We start from the raw sequence: 26988 nt of genomic DNA, 5'->3' as shown, positions 1-26988 counted from the left end.
TTACTGCATATCTAGACTAAGATTGAAAACTTTTGGCACTGCACATGAATTTCACTCTGTGTAGTGAATAAAAACATTTTCAGCAACGGATAATGAAGCTAAAATGTCCAGAGAGAGAAGAAAGAAAAAAAAAAGTTCACCAGATGACAAAGTGGAAAGTCCTATTCATCGTCTACTGAGAGCAGCCATTCAATACGCTGCTTCGCTGAGAAACTTCCTGTTGTGTTAACGGGTTTGAGACCTGAAGTAACAATACTATAAAACAGTGCAAAGGGAAAATAAGAGAAGAAGCGTGGAAATGGTACATGCTCTGAAGGAGGTATGCATTTTTACTGACTATGTCTTGTATGTACTTTTTAAACGTCTCCATGCACTTGGCTTACACAGTTGTAACAGAGCATTACTTGGGGCTGCACGTAGTTGCAGACGAGTGCACTGAATTGTATGGATCTCAATGCAATCCTCTGGACTTCAGTAATCACTTGGAAGTTAAAATTGTAAAATCCCACTAAAAAAAAGTATCAGTGTAGCCCCAGAGTAAGTCAGGGCTCTGCGATTCTCCCTGTGTAACCCGAACGTATGCACAAACTTTTTATATTGAAAGTTTAGAATTTTTTGAAACTAGTGAATATTGCAGTCCAAGGAGTAACACTAAAATTAGATATTTCTCAATACAAAGTCTCTGTGTTGTCCCAGGCTCAAAATAATACGTAAAGCTATAGATGAGATCATGCCGTAAAAGAAAAGACAAGCCAAATCCACTTTGGCAGATGTAAGTTTTATCTTATCACATCGATCTGAAAGCACATGGTATGTAGATAGTAGATATATGGTGTCACTGCTGGAACAGAATTAATGCAGAATATAAAGAAAATGAGTTTCATGTTTCTGTTACTATTATTACTGATATATTCCAATATTTGGGGTCACTGAATAGCACTTGTAGGAAGATTTGTTGGTTTATAATAACGCATGTGCTGTGGAACAGGGCAGTGCCCCTCAATTAATTTTCATTTCCCATAAGAATTACTAATTTTTTTCCACCAGTGTATTACTCATGCACAGAATTGATTCATACAGCGGCTAGAAGTACAAAATGAGTCCTGGCTATAAATATGCTGGGTGATGAAACGTAAATGTAGTCTCCCCTCACATTTTACCAGCTAAAAAAAATAAACTCCCCACCCTCCTATTGTATTTCTCATGTATTAGAATAAGTTCCACCCCCGACCCCTTGTGGGAACCCCCATCCCCACCTAGAACGCCCCCAGCCCACCTGGTGTTCGCATAAACCCTGCGCACTTTTTGTCCAGCAGTCCAAGCATGCAACCATGCAATAAATAACACAGGGCGGTAATGTAGCACATCCGCGCATCATAAGGAAGCAATGCAATAATCAAGACAATGTAATGCAAAGAAATTGAGGAAGTCGGTGAAAAATAATTGCAAATAAAACCCAAAAGATTTGCCGTCTGTCACTGCGGGAAGGGCTTGTCTGGTTTAGAAAACACTGGTAAAAGGGAAGCTATCATCAGAAAATCACCTAGTGTTTAAATAATTTTTTTTGTGTTACATGTATTTATTTGGCAATTTTTGTTTTCATATTACAAATTTATAATCTTGCACTTTTCCCACTGGCCACTAGGGCTATTTTAGACTAATACTGTCCTTTCAGGAAGAGTTTTCAGCAGACTCCTTATCAGCAGAGACAGGATGACAGTGACAGGTAACACCTCTATAGACACCTGATAACACAGATTGCACTAATAACAATAGGCGATGTCACAGCTCCCCTGCTCCTTCTCCCTTCACAATGACTTTTGCATATGCTCATTAGATGCTTCAAAACAAAAGATAGGATCAAGGTCTGTTCATTGTGACTAATGTAATTGTGAATTTCCTAAAACAATAGGAAGATAGAGTTAGAAAGCAGCCCGAGTGGCTGGTGTGAAAATTGTAAAATTTCTCTTTTTTAATACAGATGTTGATAAAGGAAAAAAAACATGACACAAAACTTGATTTAAACTATAGACAATTTTCTGATGATATACTGTTAGGGCATTCTGAGTTATCAAGAGTTATTTTAAACATTGAAAGTTACTCGTAGATGGGTGGGCCTCTGGAACAACAGCTGGGACCCCAACTGAACCATGAGAACAGGGCAGTAAAATACCCAACAGCTCCCCACCAATCTGCAAGTAAAGATTTGTGCGCACGTTGAGTATTTGCAGCAGATTTTTATGCACCAAAGCCAGAGTTTAGGCAGGAAAACACTGTGTAAAATACACGTTTTAATGTGCTTTTTTTTCCACATTCCATTAGAATGGGTGAAAAACACTGAACGAATTAACATGCTGCAGATTTGAAAAAAAAACAAAAAAAAAACACTACGATGGTTCAAATACCCAGGAAAGAATAAACAGCATGTGCATGAGATTCCAGAAATCTCATTCACTTTGCTGGTACTGTTAAGTGCAGTGCTTTTTTCATCCTTGAAAACCACACGGAAAAAACACAGTGTGTGAACAAGCCCTAACTTTAAATGTTGGGATTAAACCTTTAATATTCCCTTGTTCAGGACCCTATCAACAAACCATGCTACAAATAGTGTTTCATTTTTCCCTCGAGGACCTGGTGTGAATGACATCGTTAGTCCATTTATTTTAATGAGCACCCTATAATGACTAATTGCCTCTCTGGTGGTTCAACAGTGAAACCGAACATTTTTGTCTGGGTTTCCCCACTAATTAAAGCTGATTAACGGGGATCTCAGAAGCAGAAAAAAACTTTCATCAGCTTATTTTCAGGGGACCCTTATAACAAAAAGGGAATTCCCTAAGTGAACAACCCATCTAAATCTTATATTTACAGATAGTATTTAAGAATTCACCTTCATGATCTAAGTAATCTGATCTTACTGCCAGAAACAGCACCTCTCTGGTCCACAGGCAGCATCTGGTATTGCAGCTCAGCCACATTAAGCCAGTGGGTGTCTGGGCAGCATTAAGAGACATAGTGCCCGATTCATCAAAGCTTTAACACGTAAAAAAAAAACTTTGAAAAGGTGCAAAATTTAGGTGCAAATCAGAGTTGTGCCAAAATTTTGTCACTTTGGCATCTTCACTCCAGTTCCTCCCAGCTCTGACAAATGGCCAGAAGGAGATATGGCGACCACCATTCATCAAATTCATGACGAACGGCGTCATTCGCTACGTCACATATCTTAGTTCAGCAGGTGCTGGAGTAGGATTTGTGGTAAGGCGCACACAGTGGCGTACACCTGTTCATGAACAATGCACATCGGACTCCAGCACGTCCCCTCATCAAGACCGGCTTGATCAATGCCAGTCTTGATGAAACTGGCCCATTGCTTGTGGACAAAAATGGTGCCTCAAAGGCCTCCATGCATCAAGCAGTTTTTGACAATTTTTCTGGAATAAAACTGCATGAAATGTCGCAAAGTTTTTCTGCAAAAAAGTTGGCGATTTTTAAACAACTGTTGGCAAGCTCTGCCAATTCTTTGAAAATTGGCCAGAGCTTCGCCCGTTATGGGACACAACCGAGAGCAGCCAGCAAATTCATGATAATTTACCCCATAAAAGTGGCGTCAATTATGACAGTAATATATTCCAGTACTTGACTGAATAATCTCTCTTGCGGTGGTGTACGACAGCTGAAATTGATTAAGAAGCACATGCCTATTAATTTGATGCGTCTTACTCCACCGATCTTTTCATCAAGTCTATTGTGCAAAATGTCAGTCTTGATGAATCGGGGAATAGTTGGTATAGGCATGTTACTACATTTTCCCTGACATCACTAATCAAACATTTAGGTTAACACACACTATAGATGAGCATAAGACTTTGTACATATTTCCTGTTGTGAAAGTGTTAATTCGCTTACCTCATCAGCGCTGTGGGGAGCTGCAGTATGATTTCCTATCAAACAAAAGAGAACTTCATCAAAAATCTAGAACATTATTTTGCAAAATGATTGTCTGTTTAAAAATATTAAAGGCAACCTGTCATCAAAAGCACTGGTAATTACCTGCAGCTATATTGGTAATCTGCAGGTAAAATAGAATTTTAATCCTATGTGGCCTTTGTTATGCACGCAGGTGGCGCACGTGGTTTGTGAACCCACTGTGTCACAGGGCCAGGCTTCCATAGCAGGGGCGTAGCTAAGTGGCTACCTGGTGTTCACTGGAGCTCCTGATGGTGGAGTGAGGCTTGAGCTGCAGGTAGCCACCAGGTACCACTCCTAGGTACTGCAGCTGCTGAGGTACGCAGGAACGGATAGGTCTTGGGTTCCATTCAGACTGATAAGTTCAGGATCCACGAGTAGAACAGTTACTGAAACAGAGTCTCTCTCTTGGATACTGATTCAGGTACCTCCGGAGCGGCTTCAAGGTTCTGGCACCCACCACGCAAGGACCAGGAGACCTAACAACTCACTAGCAGTAAACCTAACTCACTGATGAATTAATGTTGCTTCAGCCCTCCCCTATTGGGGAGGGTGCCTTTAAGGCTTAGTGCCCACGATGCAGAAATGAAGCAGAAATTTTCCTGAGCATTTCTGCATCTCCTTGGCAGAAAAACTCATGCAGTTTTTACATGCGTTTTGACGTGTATTTGCATGCGTATTTGCCATACGTTTTTCCAATGCATTGTATAGGAAAATACGCATGCAGAAACGCACAAGAATTGGTCATGTCCGTATTTTTTCTGCGAGTAAAATACGCGCAGAAAAAATCCTGACCATGTGCACAGAACTTGCACAATGTCATAGGAAGTCATGGGATAAGGTATGCAATGCATTTCTGGAGCGTTTCCGCACTGCAAATCCGCACCAAAAACGCATCGTGGGCACACAGCCTAAAACAAAATGCCTCCCAGCTAATAGCTAGGGGCCATCTTGCAGGTGCACGCGCTGGCCCTTTTAGAACAAGGCAGCGCACGCACACACTAGGCGCACTGCCAGGAACTAGACCAGGATGGTCGCGGGCGGTGCTCATAGCAGATCGGCTATGACAACCACAGGGTCTCCTGCAGAACCTGGGTTGTCATGCCAACCCATCAGTGCCCCGCGATCATGTGAAGGGCGCGCCGATGGGCAGGTCTTATGACACGCTTCCGGTGCGGCCATGTTAAATGTCGGAGATTGACAGCAGCATTTAACATGTTAACAGCCGCAGGAGGATCTCAATTCCACCCGCTGCTGTTAGGGGCTGATCAGATCAGCTGTCATGTGCCGGAAAAGATGCGGGCTCAGTGCTGGAGCCCGCGTCAAACAGGCGGAGGCGACCTTGGAAGTACCTATACGTCCAAGATCATTAAGGGGTTAACTATTTCACCTCATTTGGAATTATTTTCCCATTTTTCAGTACATTATATGATAAACATAAATGGGGTCATTCAAAACTCCAAGTTGTCCTGCAAAAATGAAACCATTCTACAGTTATATTGATGGAAAAATAAATATGTTATGGCTCTTGAAAGAAGGGAAGGAAAAATCAATAGCATATACAGTGGTGGCCAAAAGTATTGGCACCCCAGCAATTCTGTCAGATAATACTCAGTTTCTTCCTGAAAATGATTGCAATCACAAATTCTTTGGTATTATTATCTTCATTTAATTTGCTTGCAAGGAAAAAACACAAAAGAGAATGAAGCAAAAATCAAATCATTGATCATTTCACACAAAACTCCAAAAATGGGCCAGACAAAAGTATTGGCACCCTCAGCCTAATACTTGGTTGCACAACCTTTAGCCAAAATAACTGCGAACAACCGCTTCTGGTAACCATCAATGAGTTTCTTACAATGCTCTGCTGGAATTGTAGACCATTCTTCTTTGGCAAACTGCTCCAGGTCCCTGATATTTGAAGGGTGCCTTCTCCAAACTGCCATTTTGAGATCTCTCCACAGGTGTTCTATGGGATTCAGGTCTGGACTCATTGCTGGCCACCTTAGAAGTCTCCAGTGCTTTCTCTCAAACCATTTTATAGTGCTTTTGGAAGTGTGTTTTGGGTCATTGTCCTGCTGGAAGACCCATGACCTCTGAGGGAGACCCAGCTTTCTCACACTGGGCCCTACATTATGCTGCAGAATTTGTTGGTAGTCTTCAGACTTCATAATGCCATGCACCCGGTCAAGCAGTGCAGTGCCAGAGGCAGCAAAGCAACCCCAAAACATCAGGGAACCTCCGCCATGTTTGACTGTAGGGACCGTGTTCTTTTCTTTGAATGCCCCTTTTTTTTCCTGTACACTCTATGTTGATGATTTTTCCCAAAAAGCTCTACTTTTGTCTCATCTGACCAGAGAACATTCTTCCAAAACGTTTTAGGCTTTCTCAGGTAAGTTTTGGCAAACTCCAGCCTGGCTTTTTTATGTCTCGGGGTAAGAAGTGGGGTCTTCCTGGGTATCCTACCATACAGTCCCTTTTCATTCAGACGCCGACGGATAGTACGGGTTGACACTGTTGTACCCTCGGACTGCAGGGCAGCTTGAACTTGTTTGGATGTTAGTCGAGGTTCTTTATCCACCATCCGCACAATCTTGCGTTGAAATCTCTCGTCAATTTTCCTTTTCCGTCCACATCTAGGGAGGTTAGCCACAGTGCCATGGGCTTTAAACTTCTTGATGACACTGCGCACGGAAGACACAGGAACATTCAGGTCTTTGGAGATGGACTTGTAGCCTTGAGATTGCTCATGCTTCCTCACAATTTGGTTTCTCAAGTCCTCAGACAGTTCTTTGGTCTTCTTTCTTTTCTCCATGCTCAATGTGGTACACACAAGGACACAGGACAGAGGTTGAGTCAACTTTAATCCATGTTAACTGGCTGCAAGTGTGATTTAGTTATTGCCAACACCTGTTAGGTGCCACATGTAAGTTACAGGTGCTGTTAATTACACGAATTAGAGAAGCATCACATGATTTTTCAAACAGTGCCAATACTTTTGTCCACCCCCTTTTTTAGGTGTGGTGTGGAATTGTATCCAATTTGGCTTTAGGACAATTCTTTTTGTGTTTTTTCATTGAAGACAAATTAAATGAAGATAATAATACCAAAGAATTTGTGATTGCAATCATTTTCAGGAAGAAACTGAGTATTATCTGACAGAATTGCAGGGGTGCCAATACTTTTGGCCACCACTGTAATTGAACAAATACAGGTTTTGAAAATGTTAACAAATTTGAAAATAATCCTTTCAGGGTGCAGTCAGATGGCCGTGTAAATTGGAGCACAATGCACAGACTGCTCAACGGCTCTCCCACTCGGGTCGGGAGAGCCGCCGGCTAGTCCGTGCATTGTGGTCCGATTTATACGGCCGTCTGACTTCATCCTAAACCACATTAACAGATCCTAGGGACCATGGAGAGACAAATCACTCTCAATATAACTCTTTTGACAAACTGCTATATCGACAATAATGTACATATAAAACTCCAAAACTTTAGGTGTGGTGCTGTTTCTAGAAAAATGCAACCATGTTTTTCTAATTTTCTAATCCCTTGCTACCTCTTACAACTGTGAACAAAAACAAGCCCTGAGATTATCAGACTGGCTCTAAACTCTACCAAATTAAAAACGTCTAGATGGGGAACCGTCTCTATCAGCATAACATATCCTAATAAGGTATATGGGAATGAATTGTGAAAACTAGAGCAGACAACTAAATTTAGGGTTGTTTTATCTATGACTCTGTTGATAGACACCTAACACTATACTACAAGGAAGTGTGGGTAGGCAGTGGTAAACCTACGTGTGACTTCATCAGCACGCTCATCTATTCTCTCATGACCCAACTTGTTATAGTTTATGGTATGATAGATAATATCATTATAAGATAAGTTATATGGACAAACGTATTAGGACTCCTACACATTCACTTTACAGGATTTTTTATGACCTGCAACTCTAAATCCATAGGCATCAATATGGAGTTGGTCCCTTAAAAGCTTCCACTCTTCTGGGAAGGTCTTCAAAGCTTTTGAAGCATGTGTGGGAATTTTTGCCCAGTCATCCAGAAGAGCATTTGTGAGGTCAAACACTGATGTTGGGGAAATAAACTAGAAGAGCAAACAAAGTTGGAGTGAACAAGAACCACCAAGCAAAGGGATAGATAAAATCACCTTTCATTTTATCAAATAATTAAAAAAATCATCACCAATAGAGATATATAATAAAGGTCTAACAAGGAGAAAAATGTTTGGTAGGAAAAAGCATCATAATCCAATGCAGTACATATCAATAATCATACTAGCATGCACCATCATAACTAGTTCCCTATTAGAACATGTGAAAATCAAAGGAGAAGTATATAGAAATAGTTCAGAAAGTGCTATATACAGTGGCGACCAAAAGTTTTGCATTTTTTTTTAAAAGTGTGATTACTTCTGTCTGGTTGTTGTGATGCCATTTTTCTGGTGATTTTAGTAAATCGGAAGCAAATGGTTGTCAGCTATAAGGAAGAAAATTGTGTTTGACATTGTTTTATCCCTTTATGTGTTAGTTTTCATTATCTGGGCCAAATGTTTTGCATATTTCGCCATGGGTAGTTGAATTTTGCCTAAAATATATGACTCGCCCAGGGGGATGGGGACGACTCGGTACCTGGGCCTTTGCCTGGTCTTTGGGGATGTAGCGGTGGTCGGCTCCCGGGCCCGTACCCTGGGGTCAGCTTTAAAAAGGGGATTGTTTGTTAATTTTATGAAAGTTCGTGACGCTACCTGTGGCTTCTGGTGAGAATCACCAGCGCTGCGGCAGTCCACTGAGGCTGGTGATAAGGCAGCTCGATGGTGTAGCTCCCCACAGGTGGAGCTAGGCCTCAGGGCAGCGTACGGAGATGGGAATGCAGGACAGGCGAGACCCAGCTGGGTCAGAGCAAGAACGGGGACGGACACAGTAGTCACTTCAGTACCTTTTACTGGTGGTAATTCAGGCACATCCCGGAGCACTGTAGGGTGAAGGGTGCATATCAGGATCCTCCCCAATGAGCGGGTGTAGGGCCTCCTGTTTCTTGCCTCTTCTTAGTAAGTTTCTGACCTGCCTGGAGCTAGGCCTAACTTTGTCTCTGTCCTGCACCGGCTGACGTTGTGGTAGGGCTTTCTCTTGGAGTGCACGCTCCCAGTTTACGGGGCCTATGTGTCTCCTGGCTCTGTTACGTATCAGCTCTCTGGTGAACCTGGGACCTGTAGTTCTCCAGGGATTCCGGTTATGCTTTACTGGGTCATAGAGATCCCTGTAAGCTCGGACCCGGTGTCCGGTCAATGCTTCGGGGTGAGCTGGTTAAGCTCCTCTGCCCCCACTGCTACTCACTTTCCACTCGCCTTCGGCCACGCTCGGGCCCTCACTAGGCTACTCACACTAACGGCAGCTGGCCACACTTCACCGATCTTATGGCGCCGGCACACCTTAAGCTCTCACTGAGCTCCCTGAATCTAGCTAGCAGGAGCCTCGTGCTCCACTGCTGAACTATAAACTGAGTTCTCTAAACTAGACTGAGCTCCACTGCAGACTAACCTCTCTCAGGCTTCTCTACTGCAGGAACTCTTCAGAGGAACTGAACTGCCTAGCTCCACCTTCCCTATTTATATCCCTAAAGGGCTCCCTCTGCTGGTGTCACGCTGTCTCTGTATACTGGAGGTAGGGGGCCTAAGCTGACCCTAAGCTGGGGCCCTGACTAATCCCTCAACCTGGAGGTACTGTTAAAGGTACAGAGGTCCAGGCCGCCAGCGTAACCCCTACCTCCTGAGGATCCCTGCACCTAAGTAATCTAGTCCTGAGAAGGACCCCGATCACAACAAAAGAGGACAAGTAATAATATGCCCACACACAGTACTTAGACGAACGAGACAGTACAAGGGAAAAACCAAAACCACCTTGCATACAAAAACTACACAACTACAACAGAGGGAACACCAACGGGAAAGGAGATAAATGATAAAGCGAGGAAGGGAAAAAACACTCCAAATACACTTATCTCAGAAACTCCAAATACCACGATCCGCTCTGTAAGTCTGTATGAAATGCTTTCACCGACACTTCCCAAACAGACCAGCAGGCATTTGAAGGAGACTCACTACAGCAGCATTGATTGCAGCTGGGCGAGGCTGAACCTCGTCTAGCACAGAGAGAGAGAGAATTAACTCCCTCACTGCCGAAAACACAAAGCACCAAAAAGTCAGCTGCGAGAAGTCAGGCTGTGTAATCGTGACGATCTTCGTGGTGACACACCCGTGACAGTACCCCCCCTTCTACGAGGGGCCTCCGGACCCTCAGGGCCTGGTTTATCCGGGTGAGTCGTGTGGAAGGCCCGAACTAATCGGTCTGCGTTAATATCCGACGCAGGAACCCACATCCTCTCCTCAGGACCATACCCTTTCCAATGAACCAGGTACTGAAGGGACCGGCGATTAAAACGTGAATCGATGACCCTTGATACCTGGAACTCCAAGTTACCATTGACCACCACTGGAGGGGGAGGTAAAGGTGACGGTACCACCGGCGCCACATACCTCTTAAGCAACGATCTGTGGAACACGTTGTGAATTTTAAACGTAGGGGGGAGGTCAAGACGGAATGCCACCGGATTAATAATAGAACTGATTCTGTACGGCCCGATGAACCTGGGACCCAGTTTCCAGGAGGGAACCTTAAGTTTAATATTCCTGGTAGACAACCATACCCGATCGTTCACACTTAGGTCCGGACCAGACACTCTCCTCCTATCAGCCATACGTTTGTATCGGTTCCCCATAGTATTCAGATTCTTCAGCACCCCTCTCCATACTGAAGCGAGTGATGAGGAAAATCGTTCCTCCTCAGGAACCCCCGAAGAGCCCCCCCTACTGAAAGTACAAAACTGGGGGTGAAAACCATATGCCCCAAAAAACGGGGACTTACCAGTGGACTCGCTCCGCCTATTATTAAGAGCAAACTCTGCCAGAGGTAAGAAAGAAGCCCAGTCCTCCTGGTTCTCTGACACAAAACACCGGAGATATGTCTCCAAGCTCTGGTTCATACGTTCCGTCTGACCATTGGTCTGAGGGTGAAAAGCCGATGAGAATGACAAATGCATCCCCCGCCATGCACAAAACGCCTTCCAGAACTTGGACACAAACTGAGACCCCCGATCAGACACCACATCGGAGGGTACCCCGTGAAGCCTCACAATCTCCCCAATGAACACCTGCGCAAGAGTTTTAGCATTAGGGAGAGCCGGAAGAGCGATAAAATGTGCCATTTTGCTGAACCTGTCCACTACAACGAGTATGACCGTTTTACCCGAAGATGGAGGGAGGTCCGTAATAAAGTCCATAGACAGATGAGTCCAAGGACGCTCCGGGATCTTCAAAGGTAAGAGGGCCCCAGACGGACGGGTATGTGAGGTCTTAGAGCGCGCACAAACCCCACAGGACGCGACAAAAGTTACCACCTCCTTATGTAAGTTAGGCCACCAAAACCGACGCGAGAGGAGATCCACAGTTGCTTTACTCCCCGGGTGTCCTGCCAAAACTGAGTTATGGTGTGCCTCGATCACCTTTTGTCGCAACTGATCTGGAACAAACAGTCTCCCCGGAGGTCCAACAGGGGCGTCCCCCTGAGCCTCCAATACCTCCTCCTCCAGCTCAGAGCATACTGCCGAAACCACCACCCCCTCCTGAAGGATAGGAATCGGGTCGTCCGTATTCCCGGCCCCAGGGAAACTGCGAGATAAGGCATCCGCCTTTACATTTTTTGACCCAGGACGATATGTAACGACAAAATTAAACCTGGTAAAAAACAATGACCACCTAGCTTGTCTGGGATTCAGACGTTTCGCGGACTCCAGATATAGCAGGTTCTTGTGATCGGTGATGACGGTGACCGGATGGACTGCCCCCTCCAAAAAATGGCGCCACTCCTCAAAAGCTAACTTAATGGCCAAGAGTTCCCTATTGCCGACATCGTAATTCCTCTCAGCGGACGACAATTTTTTAGAGAAAAAGGCGCACGGATGCCACTTACCAGGGGACGAACCTTGTGACAATACTGCTCCCACCCCTACCTCGGAAGCGTCTACCTCTACAATGAATGGCTGTGACGCATCAGGTTGAATGAGTATGGGTGCCGAGGCAAAACATTTTTTCAAGCAGGAGAATGCTTGACAAGCCTTGTCAGACCACCTAGAAAAATCCGTCCCCTTTTTAGTCATGTCTGTGAGAGGCTTAACCATGGACGAGAAATTACGAATGAACTTCCGGTAATAATTAGCAAACCCCAGGAAACGTTGTAGTGCCTTAAGATTCTCTGGCCGATCCCACTCAAGAACTGCCCGCACTTTCCCAGGGTCCATACGAAAACCGGACGCTGAAACCAGGAAGCCTAAAAACTGGAGTTCCTGTACGGCGAACACACACTTTTCCCATTTGGCATACAGTTTATTATCCCACAAGATCTGTAACACCTGCCTAACGTGCTCCTGATGAGACACCAGATCCGGCGAGTAAATTAAGATATCATCCAGATATATGACAACAAACTGTCCCACCAGGCGGCGAAAAATGTCATTAACAAAGTGTTGGAACACCGCCGGGGCATTAGTCAGACCGAATGGCATGACAAGGTTCTCATAATGCCCCTCCGGAGTGTTAAACGCCGTCTTCCACTCATCCCCCTCCTTCATCCTAATCAGATTGTACGCCCCCCTGAGATCCAACTTAGAGAACCATTTGGCGCCCACGATCTGATTAAAGAGATCGGGAATAAGTGGGAGTGGATACGGATCTCGGACCGTAATCCGATTAAGTTCACGGAAATCCAGGCAAGGGCGTAGGCCTCCATCTTTCTTCTTAACAAAGAAGAACCCCGCAGCCACCGGTGAAGATGAAGGTCTAATATGCCCCTTAGCCAGACTTTCTGAAATATAATCCTTCATGGCCTGCCTCTCAGGACCAGAAAGGTTATACAACCTAGCTTTAGGTAACTTGGCCTCAGGGAGCAGTTTTACAGAACAGTCATACTCGCGATGAGGAGGTAGTTCCTGACACCCTTTCTCCGAGAATACATCCTCAAAGTCCGCCAGAAATGGAGGTAAGACCCAAGGAGTAACCGCACCGATGACCGTGTTCATGCAGTTTTTATTACAGAATTTACTCCATTGGCTTATCTCTCTGGTTTGCCAATTAATAACCGGGTTATGCTTAGTTAACCAAGGAAGGCCCAACACTATAGGAGTGGGAAGACCCTCCAACACGTAGCAAGACAACAGTTCTTTATGTATCGCCCCCACTTGAAGTTTTACGTCATGCACAGCTTGCAAAAAACTTCCCTGACCGAGAGGCCTGGCATCGATCGAGAATATGGGGATGGGTTTAGCCAACTCACTCAATCGCATACCTTGAACCCGGGCAAACCGAGCATCAACCAGATTAGCCCCGGCCCCACTATCCAGAAGAACAGATATCCTCTCAGTTCCCGTACCCACCACCACCTCCGCCGGTACGAGAAACTGAGACGAACCTAGGGACGAAATACCTACTCCCAGATTGCCGTCCACCACACAACCTGGGATCAACAGTTTTCCGACGACTCTTCACTCTGCAAGGGACGGGATGGACACCCCCCAATAAAATGTCCCTTTCTCCCGCAGAAGAAACACCTTCCTGTCTTATGGCGCACCACCGGTCCCCTCCCCCGAAATGATGTCCCTCCTAATTGCATAGGCTCCTCTGGACTGACCAGGGGAACCACCATATGAGGGGACCTTGTAGGAGGTGGAGTCATCACAGGGGGTCGAGTTATCCCGCACCTCTCCCGAAGCCGTCTGTCAACGCGAATAGCCAGGGCCATAGCGGCTTCCAGTGACGCGGGAGAGTCATACTGTGCCAACACATCCTGTAATTTGTCGGATAAACCTTGACAAAACTGGCTCCTAAGAGCCGGGTCATTCCACTGGGTGTCCGTGGCCCACCTACGGAACTCCGAACAGAATTCCTCCGCCGGACGATCTCCCTGCTGGATCCTACGTAACTTAGACTCAGCAAGGGAGATCCGATCTGGGTCATCATATACGAGTCCCAGAGCAGCGAAAAACCTATCCACTGACTGGAGAGCCGGGGAGCCCGGGGGAAGAGAGAACGCCCAAGATTGTGGGTCCCCTTGTAGGAGCGAGATGACAATTCCCACCCTTTGTTCTTCACTCCCCGATGACCGAGGCCGCAGCCGAAAGTACAATTTGCATGCCTCCCGGAAAACAAAAAACTTGTCCCGCCCCCCAGTGAACCTGTCAGGGAGAGCTACTTTAGGTTCTGGTCCGGCTTGCTCCTGAGGATGCAAAACCTTGGACCTAACGTCCGCCAGCTCCATGGACAAACTCTGCAACTGCCGAGCTAGACCGGCTACTGGATCCATGGTAGCTGGAGAAAAACTAAGTGGGTCGGTGAAAATGTCTCGCTGTCTCTGTATACTGGAGGTAGGGGGCCTAAGCTGACCCTAAGCTGGGGCCCTGACTAATCCCTCAACCTGGAGGTACTGTTAAAGGTACAGAGGTCCAGGCCGCCAGCGTAACCCCTACCTCCTGAGGATCCCTGCACCTAAGTAATCTAGTCCTGAGAAGGACCCCGATCACAACAAAAGAGGACAAGTAATAATATGCCCACACACAGTACTTAGACGAACGAGACAGTACAAGGGAAAAACCAAAACCACCTTGCATACAAAAACTACACAACTACAACAGAGGGAACACCAACGGGAAAGGAGATAAATGATAAAGCGAGGAAGGGAAAAAACACTCCAAATACACTTATCTCAGAAACTCCAAATACCACGATCCGCTCTGTAAGTCTGTATGAAATGCTTTCACCGACACTTCCCAAACAGACCAGCAGGCATTTGAAGGAGACTCACTACAGCAGCATTGATTGCAGCTGGGCGAGGCTGAACCTCGTCTAGCACAGAGAGAGAGAGAATTAACTCCCTCACTGCCGAAAACACAAAGCACCAAAAAGTCAGCTGCGAGAAGTCAGGCTGTGTAATCGTGACGATCTTCGTGGCGACACACCCGTGACAGCTGGTCTGAGGTGGAAGGTGGAGATGTGTGAATGTTTATGGGGGCCTCTTGTGGAGGATTCCATCAATGCACTCTTCCAGGATCTGTGGTACCAAGCGCAGCTGGGCGCCACATATATATATTTTTTGTGTGTGTGTTTTAGGTTAAAACATGGCAAAGACAAAGCCAAATGTATAACCAGATGTCAGGAAGCTTATTATTCTGAGAGTAAAGTCAGGCAAAAGCCAAAAAGAGGTAGCCATGGAATTCACCTGTTCTCAGAGTAAAGTGTAACTTACAGTACAGACCAAAAGTTTGGACACACCTTCTCATTTAAAGATTTTTCTGTATTTTCATGACTATGAAAATTGTACATTCACACTGAAGGCATCAAAACTATGAATTAACACATCCCCCTGATTCTGAGATTGTTTCTTTCGTGACATATTGTACTTCATGATTGTGGTAAAATTTCTTCGATATCACTTGCGTTTATTTGTGAAAAAAACGGAAATTTGGCGAAAATTTTTAAAATTTTGCAATTTTCAAAATTTGAATTTTTATGCCCTTAAATCAGAGAGATACAGTACAGACCAAAAGTTTGGACACACCTCATTTAAAGATTTTTCTGTATTTTCTTGACTATGAAAATTGTACATTCACACTGAAGGCATCAAAACTATGAATTAACACATGTGGAATTATATACTTAACAAAAAAGTGTGAAACAACTGAAAATATGTCTTATATTCTAGGTTCTTCAAAGTAGCCACCTTTTGCTTTGATGACTGCTTTGCACACTCTTGGCATTCTCTTGATAGGCTTCAAGAGGTAGTCACCGGAAATGGTCTTCCAACAATCTTGAAGGAGTTCCCAGAGATGCTTAGCACTTGTTGGCCCTTTTGCCTTCACTGTGCGGTCCAGCTCACCCCAAACCATCTCGATTGGGTTCAGGTCTGGTGACTGTGGAGGCCAGGTCATCTGGCGTAGCACCCCATCACTCTCCATTTTTGGTCAAATAGCCCTTACACAGCCTGGAGGTGTGTTTGGGGTCATTGTCCTGTTGAAAAATAAATGATGGTCCAACTAAACGCAAACCGGATGGAATAGCATGCCGCTGCAAGATGCTGTGGTAGCCATGCTGGTTCAGTATGCCTTCAATTTTGAATAAATCCCCAACAGTGTCACCAGCAAAGCACCCCCACACCATCACACCTCCTCCTCCATGCTTCATGGTGGGAACCAGGCATGTAGAGTCCATCCGTTCACCTTTTCTGCGTCGCACAAAGACACGGTTGTTGGAACCAAAGATCTCAAATTTGGACTCATCAGACCAAAGCACAGATTTCCACTGGTCTAATGTCCATTCCTTGTGTTCTTTAGCCCAAACAAGTCTCTTCTGCTTGTTGCCTGTCCTTAGCAGTGGTTTCCTAGCAGCTATTTTACCATGAAGGCCTGCTGCACAAAGTCTCCTCTTAACAGTTGTTGAAGAGATGTGTCTGCTGCTAGAACTCTGTGTGGCATTGACCTGGTCTCTAATCTGAGCTGCTGTTAATCTGCGATTTCTGAGGCTGGTTACTCGGATAAACTTATCCTCAGAAGCAGAGGTGACTCTTGGTCTTCCTTTCCTGGGGTGGTCCTCATGTGAGCCAGTTTCTTTGTAGCGCTTGATGGTTTTTGCAACTGCACTTGAGGACACTTTCAAAGTTTTCCCAATTTTTCGCACTGATTGACCTTCATTTCTTCAAGTAATGATGGCCACTTGTTTTTCTTTACTTAGCTGCTTTTTTCTTGCCATAATACAAATTCTAACAGTCTATTCAGTAGGACTATCAGCTGTGTATCCACCAGACTACTGCATAACACAACTGATGGTCCCAACCCTATTTATAAGGCAAGAAATCCCACTTATTAAACCTGACAGGGCACACCTGTGAAGTGAAAACCATTTCCGATGACTACCTCTTGAAGCTCATCAAGAGAATGCCAAGAGTGTGCAAAGCAGTCATCAAAGCAAAAGGTGGCTACTTTGAAGAACCTAGAATATAAGACATATTTTCAGTTGTTTCACACTTTTTTGTTAAGTATATAATTCCACATGTGTTAATTCATAGTTTTGATGCCTTCAGTGTGAATGTACAATTTTCATAGTCAAGAAAATACAGAAAAATCTTTAAATGAGGTGTGTCCAAACTTTTGGTCTGTACTGTATCTCTCTGATTTAAGGGCATAAAAATTCAAATTTTGAAAATTGCAAAATTTTAAAAATTTTCGCCAAATTTCCGTTTTTTTCACAAATAAACGCAAGTGATATCGAAGAAATTTTACCACAATCATGAAGTACAATATGTCACGAAAGAAACAATCTCAGAATCAGGGGGATCCGTTGAAGCGTTCCAGAGTAATTACCTCATAAAGTGACAGTGGTCAGAATTGTAAAAATTGGCCTGGTCATTAACGTGCAAACCACCCTCGGGGGTAAAGGGGTTAAAGAAAGAAAAAGAAGGTTATGGAACAGCTGACAAACCTAGAAGTGGACGACCACCGAAAACTTTCTCCAGAGTTGATCACATTATTAAGAAAAAGTCAGTATATGATGTCCAGAAAAGTGCTGTACAGATTTTACACAAAATGAAAGAAGAATATGGGGTCAAAGTGAGTCGTCAAACTGTGGTGCTAAGAGCAGGAGGGCTGAATGCACGAGTTCCTGTCAAGAAGCCTTTCATCTCTGCAAAGAACCGGAAGGTCCGACTTGAGTTTGCCAAAGAACACATCCAAAGGAAAAAGACAGATTGGTCTAAGGTGTTGTGGTCAGATGAATCCAAGTTCAATCTGTTTGGTAGTGATGGCAACCATTGGAAAATGTAATGATGTAAGGTACCAAACACCTACAGTGAAACATGGTGGTGGCAATGTCATGGTTTGGGGCTGCTTTTCTGAATCTGCCATTAACACTCTGCATAGAATTGATGGAAATATGAATGCTACCATGTACAAGGATATTGTTACGCTGGCGTGTCCTTTAACGAAATAAAATAAAACTTAAAGGACACGTCGGGGTCCACCGGACTGCAGAGGAGCTGCAGCAGCTGAGTCCCAGAGGAATGTTCAGCTAAGCACAGAGAAAGAAATGAACTAGTGTGTTACGTGCACACACAAGTAGTAACAAAACAAGGTACAATGCTGGGAGTTAACAACACTCCAGAAACGAAACTAATAAACTTCAGCACTGCAAGACACGGCTGTGCAGAGCAGGAAGGATTTGGCAGCATGAAACGCCTGAGCACTAGATGGCGGAGTATAGAGCTGCAGATAGCTGCAGGCCAGGAAAGGCTTGGAACCTAAGTTCCTAAAGAGAGGGAGGATCTCTGCAGCACCCAACACATGGGTGTAAAAGCGGCAGTGTGACCACACATACAATGGCGGACCCTGGAATGCTGGGTCGGTAGCAAGGACGCCTCCGTGGCGTGGACACCAACCGGTGAACAGACACGGTAGAGCGTGCTGCTCACAGCATTTCCCTAGCCCTAATTGATGGCTAGGATGACTAGGGAGCTTTCAGCAGGAACCCTTGACAATGACTCACACACTGCATTTACTGCCAGAGACCTCACCCCAGGTTAGAAAGAGATAGACTAGGCACCGGGTCGGAGCCCACGGAGCCCTTAAATACACTAGAGACAGCCCCAGCCCCCCAAGACAACTAACCATGCTGTACCAGACAGCAGGGGGCGTGGCTTAGCGGCACATGCCAGAAAGGGGGCGTGGCTTAGCTGGACATGCCCTCAAGGGCGTGACTTTGTGGCACATGACCTCAAGGGGGCGTGGCTTAGCGGCACATGAGCAGAAACCACACTTAGAATCCCTAGAACGGAACCTAAATGCTGACAAATACTGACCAGCAGGAAAGGGCCTGGCCGGACGCCGCGAGAAAGCCCTTCACCTGCGTACCGGCCTAACAGATATACTGGAGAATGTAATGCTGTCACATGGTAAAACCAAAGTAGGCAAAGGATGGAAATTCCAGCAAGACAATGATCCTAAGCACACATCCAATTTAGTAAAAAATTGGTTAGCAAAGAAAAATGTTCGCCTGTTGCAAAGGCCAAGCCAATCACCTGATTTACAACCTATATAGCACCTTTGGGATGAGTTAGGGCGACGAGTTGGGGCCCGTACCATAGCAATAAAGATGAATTGTTTGTAGATTTGCAAATGGAATGGAGCAAGATCCCTCAAGATGTCTTGAATACTCTAGTGGCTTCAAAGCCCCGCGTGTATGATGCAATAATTAAAGCAAGAGGTTATGCTACAAAATACTAAGTTATGGCATTGTAAACAATGAATTACTCTCTATGTTGTGATCAATAAATAGTATATGCAAAACTTTTGGCAGTCAGTTTTCTTTAATTAAATGACCATACCTATATTCAAAAGCATTTTGGTTAAAATTAAGGTCTTGCATGGTGACAACTTCATGCGCTTTACATTCATCACCAGGAAAATGGCATCACAACAACCAGACAGAAGCAATCACACGTTTAAAAAAAATGCAAAACTTTTGGTTGCCACTGTATTTGCTCAGTATGCCATGTAGTGCTTACCAATAATATATTAGATGCGACCACCAGAATCTGCCCCGACGCACATTTCGTGTTGTGTATGTGAGCTGCGGTCCCCGCTATTAAGATCGGCGCTCACCTAATATGGTGAAGGGTGAGCGCGCATAATGAGGTCGCACTTACCCTTGAGAAAGCACAATGTACTGCATTGGATTGAGATGCTTTTTCTTGCCAATCATTTTTCTCCTTGTTAGACTTTCATTATATATCTCTATTGGTGATGAATTTTTTAATTATTTGATCAAATAAAAGGTGGTTTTATCGATCCCTTTGCCTGGTGGTTGTTTACTCCAACTTTGTTTGCTCTTCTAGTTTATTGCTGCTATGGGGGTACTCCACTATCTATTTGGCTCATTTACTTAGGGGGGACTATATACCATTTATCCTCAGCCTGGATTAATAATGTGTTTTTTGAACATCTTTGTATTGACTGAAGTTGGGGAGAAGGCGGGAACACAATCTCCATTTTGATTCATCAAAAAGGTGTGTAAAGGGGTTGAGGTCGGGTCTCTGTGCAGCCGGTCATGTTTTTCTATACCAAACTCCCCCAACAATGTCTTTGTAGACATTGTGCACTGGACACAGTCACGGGGAACAAAAAATGTCCTTCCCCAATCTGTCCCCTCAAAGTTGGAAGCTACAATTGTCCACAATGTCTTGTGCAGAAGTATTAAGATTTCCCTTTACTAGAACTAGGGGGCCGAGGCCGACCCCTGAAAAACAAACTCATTATCCCCACCCCCACCCCCTCCAAAAAAAAAACTTTACAGTGGGCACAATGCTGTTAGCTGGGTAACGTTAACCTGGGATTCGCAAAACTCAGACTCGTCTATCAGATGCCAGATAAAGAAGTGTGATCCATCACTGCATAGGACACGTTTTCAGTGCCCCAGAATGCAGTGGTGGCGGCTTTACACCACTCCATCCTTCGCTTGGCATTGTACTTGGTGATGAAAGGCTGCATGCAGCTGCTTTGCCAAGGATACCCATGCCATAAAGCTCTTGGCGAGACCACAGGGACTCTGCAGATATGGAGTCAGCAGAGTGTTGGGGATTTTTCTGTCCTCTGCTCCTCAGCACTCTGCCCCCTGTTCTGTAACGTTACGGGGTCTCTTTGTGGCTGAGGTTCCTTTCACTTCTCAATATCACTCACAGATGATTGAGGAAGATTTAGGAGTGAAGAAATGTCATGAAGTCACTTGTTACCCCAATGGCTTCTATTACATGACCGCGCTGGTATCCTTCTGTCACCCATGTTAGTGAAAGGCAGACTGCATGGCGAGGGGCGGATTTTATACACCTGTGGTAATGGGACTGAGGAGAAAACCTGAATTTAATAATTAAAAGGCATATTCCAATACTTGTGTCCATGTTGTGTAATATAATATGATAGAAAATGAAATAATGGGAAATTTAAGAATTCCTTAGCACAACATTATTATAATAGAGAAGTTCACCAATGCAAATATTTTGTGAAACATCGCAGCTTGTTTTTCATAGAGGATTGATGACCTTTATGTGAATATGATATCTACAATACAAACATAACAAACTTACTGCTGGATAAACAGAACACAGACCTCCCAAGAATATGACATTCTTATTTATAGCCTTGTCTTTTCTAGGGCTTTTCCAAAAACAGTTAAATATGTAGCTGAGGTTAGTAAAAATATGGTCTTAAAGGCACTGTACAGCAAGGAAAAGATCTTGGGAAATTGTTCAGAAAAATGTAAAGGGACTCTGTCAGCACCAAACAACAAACAAGCTCAGGCGCTTGGTGTACCCTAGGCATGGCCAAGCAACTCAACGAATTTCCCACCTACTTGGCTTCTATTGATCTCCACCCTCATTTTGCGCCTGTAAAGCCAGAGCTATCAAATCAAGGAAAAGGAGGTCTGAGAGAGATGAAAAAGGCAGGAAGTTGCACTGAACTGTTTGGCCTGTGTATAGAAAAACTATACTACATTTCTAATTGGAGGTATTTGCTAGTATTATTATTATTACACCTATTACATATTGGGATAGGATTTGGGGGATGAGAATACCTCTTTAAAAATGGTGTCCCTACTTTTTATTGGGAAAACCTGGTGACAGGTTCCCTTTAAGTTCACATTCCCTATCCTACCTAAACTCACAAAATACTATGTTGTTGTTTTTTTTAACATTCTAGGGGTGCTCTTACTCATACATATGACACAGCTCCTCAAAAGATATGTAGAATAGGTTGTACAAGACATCAAGTGTCTAGATATAACAGGTACACAGATATATTTTTCATCTCATTTTGTGTGGTTGAATTATCACACATTTATAACTTGTTTCTCACACCCAAAGCTTAAAAAAAAATGAGGAAATGATGATTGTAGATTCATATTTTATCGGAATTATTTTTTAGTATTTGACCTAGAAACTGTTAATGATCAGATTACTCATCCCTACTTATCGCACCTCCTTCAGCACATTGCATTGCAGAAGCGTGTGCACGGTGTATAGGCATATAGAGTATATGGACTAGAGCCATAGGCACTCCATGTGCTGCCATTCAGTGAACTAGTATTACTGAGATAGTCTCCTCCCGCAGCAATGCTTTCCACCTAGAATACTCCAGATGGAGCATACCACCTTTTTTTTCAAAATTAAACTAAAGACCCTCACTCCTAAAAAATAGTACAGCGGCATAGACTTTTACTGTCTTAAGACTATGTACAAATTGTAGGTTGTATAGAGCTGTAATAGACCTGTGTGCATGAGCTCTTAAAGGGATTGTCTAGTTTGACTGTACATATTAAGTCCTAAAGGCTTAATATGAAAATAACAAAATTAGCATTAATTCCCTATTAGCAAGTAAAATGACACCCCTCTTCTGCTTCTTCTCAGTTATTGCCGACAGGCTACTGTGGTGATGTTGTGTCTACAGAACATGACCCACTGCAGACAATTACTGGCACAGTGTAATTGGGCCATCTACCTCAGCATAACCGCTGAGCCCAGTGATTGACTGCAGCGGTCATGTGATGTAGTCAGGATGTCACTGCTGCAGACCTGTCAACAAACACAAGCAGGGAGCAGTGGAGGGGCAGTAGATAAAGGCTGATTAAACTTTTACGTCATTTTACTATGAAACCGGGCAATCCCTGTAAAGACGTTGTCCATACTTCCCAAAATTTACAATGCAAAATTCAAGACATTGAAGCCCTGCCACCAGAACAGCCCAAAACTACCCTCAAATCAACCAAAAACTCACCAAAATGCCAACTATTGGGCATTATTTTACTGAACCTCACCTCTTTTGCGTTTCGCTGGACTGCCCTGATAAATTCGAGACTGCTGGCCAGTAGGATTGTCATGCCACAGACCTTTAATACAGTCAGCACTTTCTAATGTTTTATACAAGGGGGTACAAAGTCGGGGTCCCTTCTCTACGATGTCCATACTCCCTGACAAATTGTTTGTTATTGCAGTTCAGCCCCATTTCCTTAATCGGACCTGAGCTGTAATACCAGACACAACTCATGGACAGGGGTGGCGCTGTTGAGAAGAAAGCAGCTATATTTCTGATCCTGCACAACCTATGACTTCACCATGACAATCACTGAATTTGTGCTTATTTTGTCCTCGTTTATCTAACTTTTTTTTTTCTGTGTATTCAGTTCCAGTAGCCAAAGATGAAGCCAGAAATTGCAGGAGGCAATGTTTCCTTGAACCTAAATATTTCAATAGTAAAAACGAACAACTCCTCGACTGAGTTACAACAGTGCGATCCTCCCTATGATGACAGTGCCCTATTTGTCATCATACTCTATAGCATTGTCCTCGTCATTGGAATCCCGGCTAACGTCTTGACCTTATGGCTGACTTTCTTACAAATATGGAGGAAGAACGTGCTGGCTGTGTACCTGTTCAGCTTGTCTCTAAGCGAACTTATGTACCTTGCAACAATTCCCCTTTGGATCCTGTATGTGAAAAATGACCATAACTGGCATTGGGGACCAATGGCGTGCAAAATTACTGGATATATTTTTTTCAATAATATATATATTAGCATTTTGCTTCTCTGTTGTATTTCTGTGGATCGTTACTTGGCGGTGGAATACGCCTTAGAGTCCAGAGGGGTAAGGAGGCAAAAAATTGCCATGGTGGTCACTGTGGTTCTTTTCAGCTTGGTGGCACTTATTCATTCCCCAGTCTTCATCATCAGAGATGGTGTCCAAACGGTCAATCAAAGTACTTGTTTCGAAACTTTGCCTATACCGTCATATATAGCTCATTTTTATGTTGCTAGGTTCCTCATTGGATTTCTGATTCCTCTGTTGACTCTGATGTATACCAACTTTGTAATAAAAAAGAGGATCGAGACCAGTGGCAGCTTCACGGATCAGCAGAAGACCAAAGTGAAGTATCTAGCTATCACCATAATAATCATATTCATGATCTGCTTCGCTCCGTACCACTTTGTGTTGCTCATCCGGGGTATTGCTTACTATGTAAATGAGAATTCGGACTTTTGTCAATTCGAAGAGGAGATTTATACAGCTTATTCTATATTTCTTTGCCTGGTCACTGTAAACAGTGTGGCAGACCCTTTCATCTACGTACTAGTCAGCGAAAACGTACGGAAAGATATCTGTCGCGGAATGAGGGGTTGGAGAAGACAATTCTCTATCAATACCAGGAGTGACAGTACCAATCCCAACATTCACAATTCTAGAGATCAACATTTGGAGAAAGAGTATTCGACACACAGTGGACTTGGGATAACAGATATACTGCAGAGGAATTGATCCAAACGATGATTTGTCCGCATACTACTTATTTGTGATGCTTGGGATTTTTTTTAATCTTATTTATGTAATTTATTTTCATGACAAATATGTAAATGTCCATTACTGCTCTTTTTCCATACCCAATCCACCAATGAGCAAATTTCAACTAAAGTATTACCGAGGTCTCATAAGCTACTTTGTCACTGTCGTATTATACTTGGCATGAATCAATAATACAGGCAAATATAAGAAACTTTGTAATATATCTTTTCTGAGAAATCGGCTTCTTTCTCCACTTATTGGTCATTCAGTCTGAAAAACGGCTAAAAATATGTGTTGGCTAATACAAGACCATTTGCCAGCTCACTTAGAGGTCAGATAACAGTTTCCTATTAAATTCATGAAGTGGAGGAGCAGAGTGCAAAAACAGGCAGATCCGGCTGAAACTTTCTAGTTTTTTGTTTTTTTTTAAAGAAGATGTCCATTACTTTTTACTATCCCCTCAATGTATTCCCCCAGGGGCCATAAGGGTTTTTGTAATTACCGTGCGTTGCAGTTACTGCCTGTGAGCGGCACTATCGCGGGCCGCTCACAGGCATCACGTGATTCGCCACTGATATCGCGTCAAGTGAGGCGTGACGCGGTCCCCGCCGTAGATGCTGGGTTGTGGCCGGGGTTTCCCCACGCCTCACACCCAGCATCCACCATGCGCTTTCCCAATGAATGAGGAGAGGGAAAGCGCGCGGTGGATGCCGGGTGTGACGTGCAGGGTAACCCTGCCCACAACCCAACATCCACCATGGAACGCAGCAGTGAGTCACGCCCGGCTGTAGCCAGAACTTGACGTGACATCAGTGGATGTCAGAGCCGGCTGCAGCGGGGGGTCACGTGATGCCTGTGAGCGTCCATCGCGATCCATCCGCGGCTGTTAACCAGTTAAATGCCGCTGTCAATCTCCGACAGCGGCATTTAACTCTCGCTTCCGGGAAATGCGTAGTAGGCCCCGCCCATCGGTGACCCCGTCACATGATTGCGGGTCACCATTGGGTTGGAATGACAACCCGGGGTCTGCAGTAGACCCCTGTGGTTGTCATGTAAAGATTGCTATGAGCGCCACCCAGTGGTCGGCGCTCATAGCAAGTGAGCATTTCTACTACAACCCCTGGCAAAAATTATTGAATCACTGGGCTTGGAGGATGTTCATTCAGTTGTTTAATGTTGTATACAAAAAGCAGATCACAGACATGGCACAAAACTAAAGTAATTTCAAATGGCAACTTTAGGGCTTTAAGAAACACTAAAAGAAATCAAGATTAAAAATGTGGTACTCAGTAAAGGGTAATTTTTTTCAGACCAAGCAAAGGGAAAAAAATTAAGGAATCACTCAATTCTGAGGAAAAATGATGGAATTGTCCTGTAAATTTTAATTTCCAAAACTAACACCTGCATCAAATTAGATCTGCTCGTTAGTCTGCATCTAAAAAGGAGTGATCACACCTTGAAGAGCGGTTGCACCAAGTGGACTGACATGAATCATGGCTCCAACATGAGAGATGTCAATTGAAACAAAGGAGAGGATTATCAAACTCTTAAAAGAAGGTAAATCATCACACAATGTTGCAAAAGATGTTGGCCGGTCACAGTCAGCTGTGTCTAAAATCTGGACCAAATACAAACAACATGGGAAGGTTGTTAAAGGCAAATATACTGGTAGACCAAGGAAGACATCAAAGCGTCAAGACCGGAAACTTAAAGCAATATGTCTCCAAAACAGTAAATGCACAACAAAACAAATGAGGAACGAATGGGAGGAAACTGGAGTCAATGTTTGTGATGAACTATAAGAAACCGCCTAAAGGAAATGGGATTTACATACAGAAAAGCTAAACATAAGCCATCATTAACACCTAAACAGAAAAAAACAAGGTTACAATGGGCTAAGGAAAAGCAATCGTGGACTGTGGATGACTGGATGAAAGTCATATTCAGTGATTAATCGCGAATCTGCATTGGGCAAGGTTTTGATGCTGGAACTTTTGTTTGGTGCCGTTCCAATGAGATTTAGAAAGATGACTGCATGAAGAGAACATGCAAATTTCCACAGTCATTGATGAAATGGGGCTGCATGTCAGGTAAAGGCACTGGGGAGATGGCTGTCATTACATCTATATATATAATTGTCTTATCCCGTCTGTCTGTCTGTCTGTCCAGGAAATCCCGCGTCGCTCATTGGTCCGGCCGCTGTCTGTCAAGGAAATCCCGCGTCGCTCATTGGTCCGGCCGCGGAAAATTAGCGACGCGGGATTTCAGAAAAAGATGGCGGCCGTTAGTGGCTCATCTGCCGCACGGAGGTCAGCGGCGATGCAGCCGGGAGATGAGTGGTGCTAGCCGCTCATCTCCCCGCTGCTGGCAGCACAAGTACCCCGACAGGCGGCGCCGCTCACCTCCATGTGGCTAACGTCGGGAGATCAGCGGCTTGGCCCGCTGAGCTCTGGACGGCAAGTGTGAACGGAGCACCGGGGAGCGGCGCCGCCGGTCGGGATGCTTCTGCTGCGAGCAG

The 26988-nt window shown here is 44.3% G+C and overlaps 1 protein-coding gene across 1 annotated transcript; it reads left to right on the top strand.

The window, feature by feature from the left end:
* GPR132 (G protein-coupled receptor 132) lies at positions 1-24906 on the top strand. Its single transcript, XM_073637512.1, has 2 exons — positions 1-319; positions 23316-24906. Exon 2 carries the CDS (start codon positions 23331-23333, stop codon positions 24444-24446), a length of 1116 nt encoding a protein of 371 aa, XP_073493613.1. The 5' UTR covers positions 1-319; positions 23316-23330; the 3' UTR covers positions 24447-24906.
* Positions 24907-26988: the final 2082 nt, after the last annotated feature.

Source organism: Phyllobates terribilis, unplaced genomic scaffold (genome assembly GCF_046119375.1).
Source record: "Phyllobates terribilis strain yellow unplaced genomic scaffold, ASM4611937v1 Scaffold_7__3_contigs__length_470593459, whole genome shotgun sequence".
Lineage (NCBI taxonomy): Eukaryota > Metazoa > Chordata > Amphibia > Anura > Dendrobatidae > Phyllobates > Phyllobates terribilis.
The sequence above is the reverse complement of the archived record's forward strand: the minus strand, read 5'-3'. Positions and strand labels throughout refer to the sequence as shown.